This window comes from Cataglyphis hispanica, chromosome 8, assembly GCF_021464435.1.
Source record: "Cataglyphis hispanica isolate Lineage 1 chromosome 8, ULB_Chis1_1.0, whole genome shotgun sequence".
Lineage (NCBI taxonomy): Eukaryota > Metazoa > Arthropoda > Insecta > Hymenoptera > Formicidae > Cataglyphis > Cataglyphis hispanica.
The window spans coordinates 5,546,960-5,558,569 of NC_065961.1; the positions used below are offsets into that span (position 1 = coordinate 5,546,960).

At 26.6% G+C, this 11,610-nt stretch overlaps 2 protein-coding genes across 6 annotated transcripts in view; both read right to left on the reverse strand.

Moving 5' to 3' along the window:
• LOC126851597 (ribosomal protein S6 kinase alpha-5-like) overlaps nt 1-11,610 on the reverse strand; it is a 41,289-nt gene that overhangs the window by 18,559 nt on the left and 11,120 nt on the right. The gene's annotated exons all lie outside the window — the stretch shown is intronic.
• Nucleotides 7,730-9,614, reverse strand: LOC126851601 (uncharacterized). 3 transcript variants are annotated; one of them, XM_050595719.1, is made up of 5 exons: nt 9,279-9,614; nt 8,953-9,046; nt 8,716-8,856; nt 8,450-8,500; nt 7,730-8,341 (listed from the first exon to the last, which is right to left on the reverse strand). In XM_050595719.1, exons 2-5 carry the CDS (start codon nt 9,041-9,043, stop codon nt 8,124-8,126), a joined length of 501 nt encoding a protein of 166 aa, XP_050451676.1. In that variant the 5' UTR covers nt 9,044-9,046; nt 9,279-9,614; the 3' UTR covers nt 7,730-8,123. The 3 variants fall into 3 exon arrangements, with proteins under 3 accessions (XP_050451676.1, XP_050451677.1, XP_050451679.1); XM_050595720.1 differs by having other exon boundaries at nt 8,716-8,853; nt 8,953-9,614; XM_050595722.1 differs by having other exon boundaries at nt 8,450-8,508; nt 8,953-9,614.

The following is an 11,610-nucleotide window of genomic DNA, read 5'->3' on the forward strand; positions in this document are numbered from 1 at the left end:
ATTAATATACATATTCTCGATCGTATATATAATTTAAATTTATAAATCATGAATCACACAACACACGAGTCTCCCGTAAAGATAAGTAACTTTCATTATTTAAGACGCATGTATTAGATTGAGATGCAACGATTACTTCGGAAATGCCGATAAATAAATATTTATTAATTCTTCATGAGACGAATTATTTTTCTTGACTTTATTCATGCAATTAAATTTTCTGAAAGCATTGAGAACGACTAATAAAGTTAATCCTAGAAAGACGACTGAGATTTATCAAATAAATCTCCTCTGCAATAAGTCTCTTCATCTTGATATTTTATTCTGATTAATATTGATAGGATCCATTATTATCAAGAATATTGCCACATGTTCTTGTGCGTGCATGTAAATAATAGCAATATATAAATATTAATTATCGCAATTGTTGTTTGTATAAATATTAATTATCAATTTATGTATGTAAGCGCAAATAACTCCAAGTTATATTCAATTTAAATGTAAATAATTAGTTAAAAAAAAACATCAAGAAAAATACCTTCTAGAAATCATGATCCAAATAAAAAGATGTTTTGTGTGACGGTTTTTTTTTTTTTTTGTACTTTTTATCTGAATTTATTTTGCTTGCTTGCTCCAAAAACCTGTATTCGAATCTGTTTCTTTTTAAGTTTTGTTTCTTTTAACTTTCCTTGACAGATTATCGGCAAAATGCAATCGAGAACCAATCGATGTAGACCAAATGTCATGAATGTAGTGTGGCCGCGAACGCGATTATTGTCGAGTATGTATGTACACACACGCACATGTTCACGATGCGGGTTCTATAAATAGAGGAGCGCTTGATGTGCGCTATATGCATACACCAGTTGCTAAATTTAGATGTTTTCAGGGATTTTTGCACGGTTATTCGTGTGTGCATCGTTGACATATACACACGAATATATATGCCTAACAATTGGCACGTAATTTATTGCGAATTAGTGTGGTCAATTTTTTTTTTTTTTTACAAAAAGCACGTTTAAAATAATCGTATACGCATCGTTTATCTCGCCAAATTTCTGTTTTAATAATTGGAAATTTCTTCAGTAGCAAAAACGATTTCGCTTTCATGTTTTTTTTTGAAGATGGAAAAAAAATTTAGTATATTAATGATAACAATAAATTGCGCGTTTCTCTTCTTTAATGTATGGATTAACGTTTCTTCAATTTAACGGAAGAATATTATTTAGAACAGTTCGCGGTACACTCCTGAATAATGGAATCTAAATGGAAAGGTACCATCGGAGTGTTTGTGCTATAACTGTCACGATTCTGGCGACCTTAGAACCGTTTTTTTCGTTATTGATGCCAAGAACCGAAACGGCCACGTGGCCTACTTAATTTGATGCCCACACATCAGTCTTTCCTCAACTATAATAGTAATTTAATATTCGCAAGTTAATTTCATTTTTATTTTCAGATTGTTGAGTTTGTTTTTGTTTTCAAATTGTTGAATTTATTGCGAATTAATTAAACGTATATTAGGAGAAACAATCACATTGATTATTTATGCGTAACATATTTTAATATTTTATTATTTGTAAATTTACACAATTTATATTTTTTCAATAATCAATTAGAACTATTACGAAGAATATAATTATTAAAAAATAATATTTTGGAAGAGAGAAAGAGAGAGAAAAATCACGTTTTGATAAAAACAGCGTATTTTTATTCCACGACAAAAATATTTTTTCTTTTTAGATTTTTAGATACAAAAATAATAAAACATTATAATAAATACAATCGAGCAACTTATAAATGCGCAAAATAAAATATTTATAAGATCATGCGATTTCTCTAGTCGGACCAACGCAAACAACTTCCAATAAGTAGGTAGATATTCTAAAAAAAAAAAAAAATAAACAAACAAACAAACAAAACAATTATTTTAAATATTTTAATTCTATCTATTCCTCTTTTGTATTTATATTTCATATATATTGTATTATATATTCATAATATATATTAAAAATATACTATATCTTCCCTCACACGTATACACACACACACACACACACACATACATATATCAATTATTTATATAAATTTACTTTGTTACACGAGTCAATCGGCAACAGAATACTTATACAAGATTGATTCCAAAGTGCAACAAATAATAAAAATATAAGATTTTAATTGTGATTAAATTAATTGTCATAAAAAAATTCAGGATTAACGGGGATTAAAAATCGAACAACTCTCGTGCTATTTTGCCGAGCAAAGCTTGTCGAGGCAAAATGTGAAAGTAATATGCATACTCTTATATGTGCGCATTACTCTCGCGTTATACGCGAAATCTTACTAAACAAGTTACGTACACGTTATGCTAAACCAATTTCACTCGTTTACTGGGAAAACAACGTTCGCTTATCGATTACAGAAACAATAAACATGGCTCAAAGAGAATTTCTCTGCAAGGATGTCAGTTTCATCGCTAAAATTAAATAACGTTAATGATATTAAATATATATTAATAAATAATAATATTATAATTATAATAATATAATAAATAATAATATTAATAATAATAATATTAATAATATTTAATATAATTATTATTCATATTTATTATTCATAATTATTATTCAATAACATTAAACATAATTATAATATAATGCTTTGGGCAAACAAGGCAATTTTTATCATTTATTGTTTGCGAGTTTGACGCGAAATAAATGCAAAGTAAAACTGTCGCTACGATATATTAAATATCCTCGCCAAAAAAATTATCTTAATATTCATTCGCGTGTATCGAGTCCAGTCAATATATATATATATATACACTGTTTTTTGACATATATTTTTCTCCTATTCTGGAAATTATCGGGTAACGATAATTAAACTCGTCATAAAAATCATCCGGTAAGTTAATTTCCCGGACGCAGAGCAAATCCGTGCGCTATTCTTCGCCAACGCGTGTGATTGTCACGTGCCTCTGTCATGCAAAGTATCTGCATTAGGAAGCAAGTGCGCGTTCTAACATCTCGTCCCGCAGAAGAAACCAACGCGGAACAACTGTCTCACTTGCATAAGTACAAAAGCACACTCTTTGCGCATGATTGCTAATTTAGTTAATGCTAATGCGATCCATTGACGCGCGATAATACTTCAATATATCGTCAAGGTTCGAAATGGTCGTACGATTGAAAAAAAAAGAAAAACAAGATTTTTCGCGATAATCTGATCGCGTCTTTTTTATATACAGGAAATGGAAAGTAAAATATGTAAACAAATGTGCAAGTAAAAGCGTAACGAGCAGGAGTTTCGTAAAAATCTTAAAAATTATGCGCGGTGATTTTCGAAGAAAGTTAGAAATAAAATATATAAGAAAGTAAAATATTTTAAGGATAAAAAAAAATATAAATAAAAGGAGTGAAAATGTAGTCTTGTATATACACATGTGTTGCTCGAAAATAAATATAAAGAAAAGAAAAAAAAGAATTCGAAGAGAAAAGAACAATAAAAAAAGGTTATCAATTAATTTTATTACTTTGAGAAATGCACCGTGAACACGTATAAGCCGAAGGTATGTGACACTAAAAATTTTCGTCTTTTATTTTCCAAACATGAAATAATACGACTTCTTATCATTCTTTTCAAAAAAGGTTTATAACAAGACAGTTTCTACACGACATTGTTTCCTGATATTTGTGATTGCTTTTGTCCTAAAGGGAAGAGAAAGAAAATATTTAGCTCTAATGATTATTTCAGAATTTCTATTTATCTTAATTGCCGTTTTGAGGATTAGACTATTGAAGCGTGACAGCGTCAAATTCAAACAAGCCAATACATTCAACAAATTATATGCTTTTCTTTGACAAAAAATATAAATGGAAAGAATTTTCACCTTAAAAGGAGTGCATTCTACGACTGTGCGTTATGTTTGAAGAATCTAATTTTTAGAATATTCTTCAAATTTGGAAAAATATATAAATGTGATTATACGAGATTGTCGAAAAAAAATATTGTGAAATCAAATTGATCAAATTTAAAAAGAACTGTTAACACCATATAAATTATCGATCGTATAAAATAAAAAAGTTAAGGGGATTAGATAGTAAAAAATGGATATTTTTTTTATTTTTTGAAACTGTTACATGAGTAAAATGCTGTTTGATTTAAAATTCGCGAAAATTGACTTTGGCAGATCGAGCGGAGCATGAACTCGTTTTCGCTCGAACACAGGTAGTCGTGATTTGATAATAATTATTCTTGTATAAATAAACCTAATCTCTTGAATATAAAATAATCGATTTTTTTTTCTTGTTTCTAATATGATTGCTTCATTTGTTGTGTAAAACATGTGGTAAAGATACTATCCATACTACTCCATATAATGGAAATTATTAGGCAAGGCATATATCGATAATCATATTTTAAAATATTTCAAAACTCGTTTTTCTCTGTTCTTTTCTTTTCGTTTTGCAGTGATAACTCAAATATAGATTAAGATCGACTTAAAAAAAATTGAGCATGTTCACAATATATAATTTCGTATAATTTCGAATTGAACCTCTAAAAAGTCTGTGCAATCTCTAATTTTTTAGAAAAAAAATCAAACATATGTAAATAAAAAAAAAGAAAATGTAATCTTTATATATATATATATATATATATATATATATATATATATATATACATGTGTTGCTCGAAAATAAATATAATGAAAAGAAAAAAAGAATTCAAAGAGAAAAGAACAATAAAAAAAGCTATCGGTTAAGTTTATTGCTTTGAGAAATGCACTATAAACACGTTTAAGTCGAAGATATATGACACTAAAAATTTTCGTTCGCTCTTTTTTTTCGAAAGACAAACTTTTTAGAAACATTACATTTTAATAATTTTATTCTAACTTATTTTTTTAAAGTCAAAATTACTAAAATAAAAAAGAACTTATTTAAAAATCCTCTTCGATCAACGTTATTTTTAATGCATATTTTCAACTAAAAAAAAAAATTTATAGTTTATAATCCTAATAAATCCTAAGAAATTTTGTTAAAGACTAAGTCTCGACTTTAATTCATTTCTTTGTAATAAATTCTCCCCAAAAAGCTCCATTTTCGGCAAATCTGAGTCCCATTAAATACAATTGATTTCGGATTGCACTGCGTGTTTATTTTATCGCTTTCTATCTTCTCTAATATTTTCACATAAAGAAAAATGAAATTTGTTCTCACGAATCACCTCTCCCTCGTTTGATTCATAAGTGCGGAGAATCCCGCTGTAAGAATCCAAATCGAGGAGAGGTCAACTTTTAATCCGTTCGATAACGGATTCCTGCAGCATGTAGTGTATCCGTAACAGTGGCACTACATATCCGCGACTCGGATTGCTTTCCGCTATACATGCACCGGGCTTGGAGCAATCGTTAAAATTTCCGATGGCGTAACATATACTTGGCATTATCATCCACTATATACGTAACCTTCTTCTTATCTCAAGTTAAAGCCGGCTTGACTTTATAGAAAATATAATTTATACTTCAGAAATTAAAAAAAAAAAAAAATTTTAATGAATTTAATTTTCTTAAATGTATCAAATACAGATTTTAATTTTCAAAAAGGCAACTTATTGTTAGATCGCTAATATATGCATATATCTTTCTCATCCTTGATACTACGACGAATTAATTAATTAATAATATGACAAATTATGTCGGATTATCGGATTAGCTTTGTCTCGAATATATGTAGAGATCATTTTCGTGTGACTATGGTACCGGAATGGAAGTCTATTAGAAACTATATTAATGTTTGTCTTTATCGCCTTCTCTTATCTCAAAGCAGTCGATACAACAAGTTATGTCGTAATCGAAAAGAGCAATGATAACCGTGCATTGTGTTTGTCCACACAATTGTGAAAATATGAATTGTTATATTTACAGAGGAAGTTTGCTGAATAGCTTCACGGATAAATTATAATATTGTTGCTCGTCGTGCTAATTTTTAAATGTAGCAAAATATTCGAATATTATATAATGCGTAATTTTTAAATGTAGCAAAATATTCGAATATTATATAATGCGTTAAAATCACCTAACAGATATTTAGAAATTCTCGATCTTAATTTTAATGATAAAGATTCTTTATTAAGGAGTTTAATATCAAATTGTTTTTATAAAAAAATTTTCTGTACTTAATTTTATATACATATATTTATATACAACTTTAAATATTTCAGATAAAAATAATTTTAATTCTTCAGAGATTACAATGCCATAATAAATAATCTATATACTATTTAGATAAATATTTACAAAAATAGCAGTAGCTTTTTAATTAAAAAAGCTTTAAAAAAGTAGTTGGAAAGCATTTGCACAAATCATTTATCATCTACCGCGTATTAATTATAATCAAAAAAATTCAATAATAAAGCTCTCTCTCTCTCTCTCTCTCTCTCTCGATTAATCAACGATTCCAAATGTTGCAATAATTTCATGCGATAAAAAGATACGCAAAGATTTTTTAAATTAATTCTTCGCTTAATAATTATAAGTATTTTTGCTCGTTAAGCGAATAATGCAGCTTAATAATAAGCGTTTTCGATATCGTTTTGCAACAGAAACACAAACATTACACAATTGGATATATCAAGTATGCGTAATTGTATTCGGAATCCAATAAGATAATCATATCGCATTGCATCGGTGAAAAATATTACAGTGTTCAGAATTTACCATACATCGTAAAGCATAGCAGACAAAATAAAAAGGCGATTTTTGACGATTGTTTGGTACATGTACCAAGGTTGTCATTGGTAGGAGTGAAGCTTATTCCGGTACTTGTACCAGCAACTATTTCACTAAAACATTCTGATTCTTTTCTATACGCGCCAAAGATAAACTACTTATAGAGACATGAATCAAAGCATATTTATGTATTTTAATAAAATATATAATGACGAAGATGATCAAGCACCTATAATAGAAATATATAAATATTTTTTTCATGCAAAGAATGTAAAGAAGAGAAAAATAATAGGTGCATTAAAGGAAAGGCAAAATCATATTCGTCCCGGATTATATTCCAAAATTTGGGTGGATTTATACACCGAAAACGACTTCTTTTTAAATTTTAGGATGAAAAGGTTGACGTTTCATTTACTGGAAGTAATAACGCGGCAACAGGAAATAATCTCCATCGTAATCTGTGACATAACATTAATAATTTATAATTTATTAAAGTACAATTTTAATACAATATAGGTATTTACTGGAGGAACCTGTGCAGCCACAAAAAAATTCAAGAAATAGCTATATATTATTTGACAAATCAAATATCTATGGCACATATTGAAAACAAATTTAATGTTGCCACATCGACCGTTTTGAATTGCATTAATATTTGGATAAACTGCATTATAATATTGGTACCAAAATTAATACAATGGCGCACTATAAATCAGCGAGTTAATATTCAAGAAAAATTCAAAAATATTGCAGGTTTTCCAGGTATAACTTAATTCAGAATATAATCTTGGATTATATTTTTCTCTTCTCTGCATTCTTTTTATGAAAAAAGTGTTTATATATTCTACTATAGATACTTAATCATCTACGTCATTATATTCATTAAAATAAATAAATATGCTTTAAAGTTTATATATCTATAATATAATTTTTAATAACACATATATATTAACTTTAATATTTAATTAAAACTTTGACAGTCTTTAACATCTCTCTTATTAACTTTTTAACTTTTTTTAAACTGATTCAAAGTAAATAATTTATACTATAGCAATACGATTAATCAGAGTCAGAAGAATATTTCCTTTTTTTTTTAGATTTCTTGTGTGTTCCTGAACTTATAAAATTTTTCATAATTTTTAAAAACTTCACTCTGTTCTAATGTTTTTTTTTTAGCTCATTTTGCTCTATTAGCAAAGTTTGAAATTTTTCAAAGCGTTCATTTTCAATTTGTATTTCTTGTGCGTGTAACTCTTTTAAAATCGTGTTTAAATTCTCTTTCTTTGGCCTTACTGATTTTTTAACGTTCTCAAAAATATTCGAATTTATTACATTATAATCATTGTTTAACATATTGTCATCCTCTGATACAATATTTTCAAGAAAGTAGATTTCATGTAACGATAATGTCCGCGATACATTTTCTCCAAGTTCCGCTAACATTGATGACATTTGTCAGCACTTTTTGTTCCATTAAAATTACACAAATAGCCACAATTTTCATTCCTATTGCAATATTAGACCATATTTTTTTTTGCATTTTATCATTAAGATATCGAAATTTAATTTGCACAATCTCCAATAACTTTATTGTCATTTCATGAGTAAATTCTGCAAGTATTAAAACATGATTTAGTATTGTTTATGCATATTTGTAACAAATCTTTGAGATACAGACATAATAGATTATAATTATATTATATATATTATAAAGCTTACTATCTTCATTTGCCATTTCCAATTTTTGTGTATCTTTCTTATCTGTTTTATCTGTAAAACTAATAATAATATAATAATTTATATTAATATAAATATTAAGATATAATAATATAATTAATAATATAATTAATATAATTAATTATTATATTAATTATACTAATTTATATTTATATTTTATTTATGATTTTTCAAATATTTATATTGTTATAGTTACATTGTCCTCAAAATATTTATTTGTGAATTTTAGAAAATATTAAATTACGTACTGTTCGCTGTATTTTCATTTGTATTTTCACTCATTGCAGTTTCATTCATTGCAGTTTCACTTATACTCTCATTCACTGCAGTTTCTTTATTTCCAATAGATGCTTCACCCAATAATTGGTTTAAGATTGTTAAAGTACCTGCTATAATATATTTATATTTAATTAGATAAAGTCTTAAGTGTAACTTCAAAATAAGTAAATAAAATATATTTATTTCTATGAATAATTTCTACATACTTTTTATGCAATAATATATGTATTTTCCATGTTCATCTAAAATCGGTTGCCCATTATTATCGGTACACAACAAAAAGCTGCTTTTATCCATGATCTTTAATTGATAAATAATAAATCAAATAAAATTTTTAAATCAAAATAATGGGTCAAATAATAAAATAAAGAAATCATGTTTAGTGTAACATTACTTACAAAAGTGTAAAAATTGACATCTTAACTTGCGCTTAATTCAAGATTGAAATACCGAGTAAATACTCAAAATAAATTTAACCCATATAGATATGTAAAAAGCATAGTATTATATTTGGCGCGTATTTGCAACTTACCAGTAACTAACAATATATATCCTGCTCGGTATATAACGTGGTATCAACCAAGTAAATACCAAAATGGCTAGCCACGCCTCTACCACAAAAACAAAAACACGCGAAAACATTCTGGTATATATTGATATATGTACCAAGCGATCGCCAAAAATCACCTTAAATGAACACGCTTCTAATACGATACTACTTTCGCGCCATTTTTGAGGATCATATAATGTTTTGCAATTTTGTACCTGTAATTTTCGATAAAAATAAAAAGGAATTATATATGCGAGAAAAAGAATCTTATTTAATATGCATGGAACATCTCAAAATTATCACCGTTTTTCGTTTATTAAATCTGTAATGATTCTAAAGTCAAATTCTTGGAATTTTGAACTAGAACTTATATAGGTATTTAATCAGTTACATCATTAATTAATATAAATCATTATTAATTAATATAAACATATAACTAACAAATATAAACAACGCAAAAAAATTATAAAATTTAAATAAAATTATTTAAATAAAAATTATAAAAAAGGATGTGTACGTGTGTGTGTATCAAAATGGGAGTTGGTCATTTCATTTCCAATTAGCCTTGCCTCTGTATATTATTTATAAAATAAAAGCTGTATGAATCTTTTGTATCCATACCTCCCGATATATTCTCGTATAAAATACATATTCATTTATTAATTGACCGATCGAGTTCGCGTTACGCTTGTCCAATATTCACGCGTACATTTTAACATCTTTATCCGTTCATTAAAACTTGTTTATACAGCTATCCAATCACGTATACCTCTATCGTTTTGTTGCAACCGCGTGCTCAATCTCGAATCATTTCATATACGACGCGCATTTTTTATGTTCCAGAGTTCTTTTTATAGAGACACACGAGCATACACGTGCAGATATGTAAATTAATGCCAAACGTTTCTCATTTACGGACTTTTCGATTAATTTAGAAAAGCTTCTTCTTAATTAGATATGAATATTCCTTTGTTAAAAAAATATAATATTTAATAAGACGTCAGAATATATTTTTACTTAAACTTATTAATTTTTTTACCATCTCAACATTGAATGTACTTAAACTTACAAATATATTGAAAAATGTTACTAAAGTAAACATTAACATTAAATTAAATTAAATTATCGCTTTGCTAAAATTCTTGATTTCTACTTTTATTTCTATCCAATTAAGGATCATTGATATATTTGAACATTTATATATTTATATAAACAAATACTTGAATTGTAATTACTTTGTGCTTTGTGATAGCAGTATTAAACAGTTTGTACAATTTCACATATGCAAGTAGCCATCGCATCAAAGTTTCATGAGATTTTAAAAAATGCAGCTTTGAAATGATTGTTTCATTTCACCCTATTTACGCAACAGATCTCTATATATATATATTATATTCTTTTTAATTTCCCGTGTTTGTACCATGTATAATAAAATATAATGTAACAAAATAGAATCAATGATGGTAAAATTATTTAGCTTGATTATTTATTTACTTTGATCTTCATTTTATTTTCAATAAATTGTAGTTATGTAGAGAAAGTCTTTATTTAATATATATATATATATATATATATATATATATATTATAAATAAATATGAAATATATGTGCACATCGAATATTTTATGAAATCGCCGCAATATGTGACATGTGTAATAATATAAAAGGAGATAATTCAGTGTGGAAAAAAAACCATAAAAATTTAATAATTTATAAAATATAACATAATTATTGTGTGTGTGAATTTATTTAGGAATATATTTTAATCTGTCTGTTAACGTGGCGATGAAATTTTAATAAAAATGAAAATCCTGAATAAGAAAGGATTAGAGTTATTTTGCAATAAATTATAAAAGAAATGTCAAAGTTTAAAAAATGCTTATCATCACTTTTCTTTCTTCTTATTGCAAGCTCAATCTAATTTATACATAAATTAGATTGAGCTTCCAATTAGAAAAAGTATTTTGACATTTCTTTTTAATTTATTGCAAAATAACTCTAATCCTTTCTTATTCAGGATTTTCATTTTCATTAAAATTTCATCGCCACGTAACAGACAGATTAAAATATATTCCTAAATAAATTCACACACACAATAATTGTTATATTTTATAAATTATTAAATTTTATGGTTTTTCCACACTGAATTATCTCCTTATATTATTACACATGTCACATATTGCGGCGATTTCATAAAACATTCGATGTGCACATATATCTCATATTTATTTATAATATATATATATATATATATATATATATATATATATATATGTTTATTAAATAAAAACTTTCTCTACATAACTACAAATTA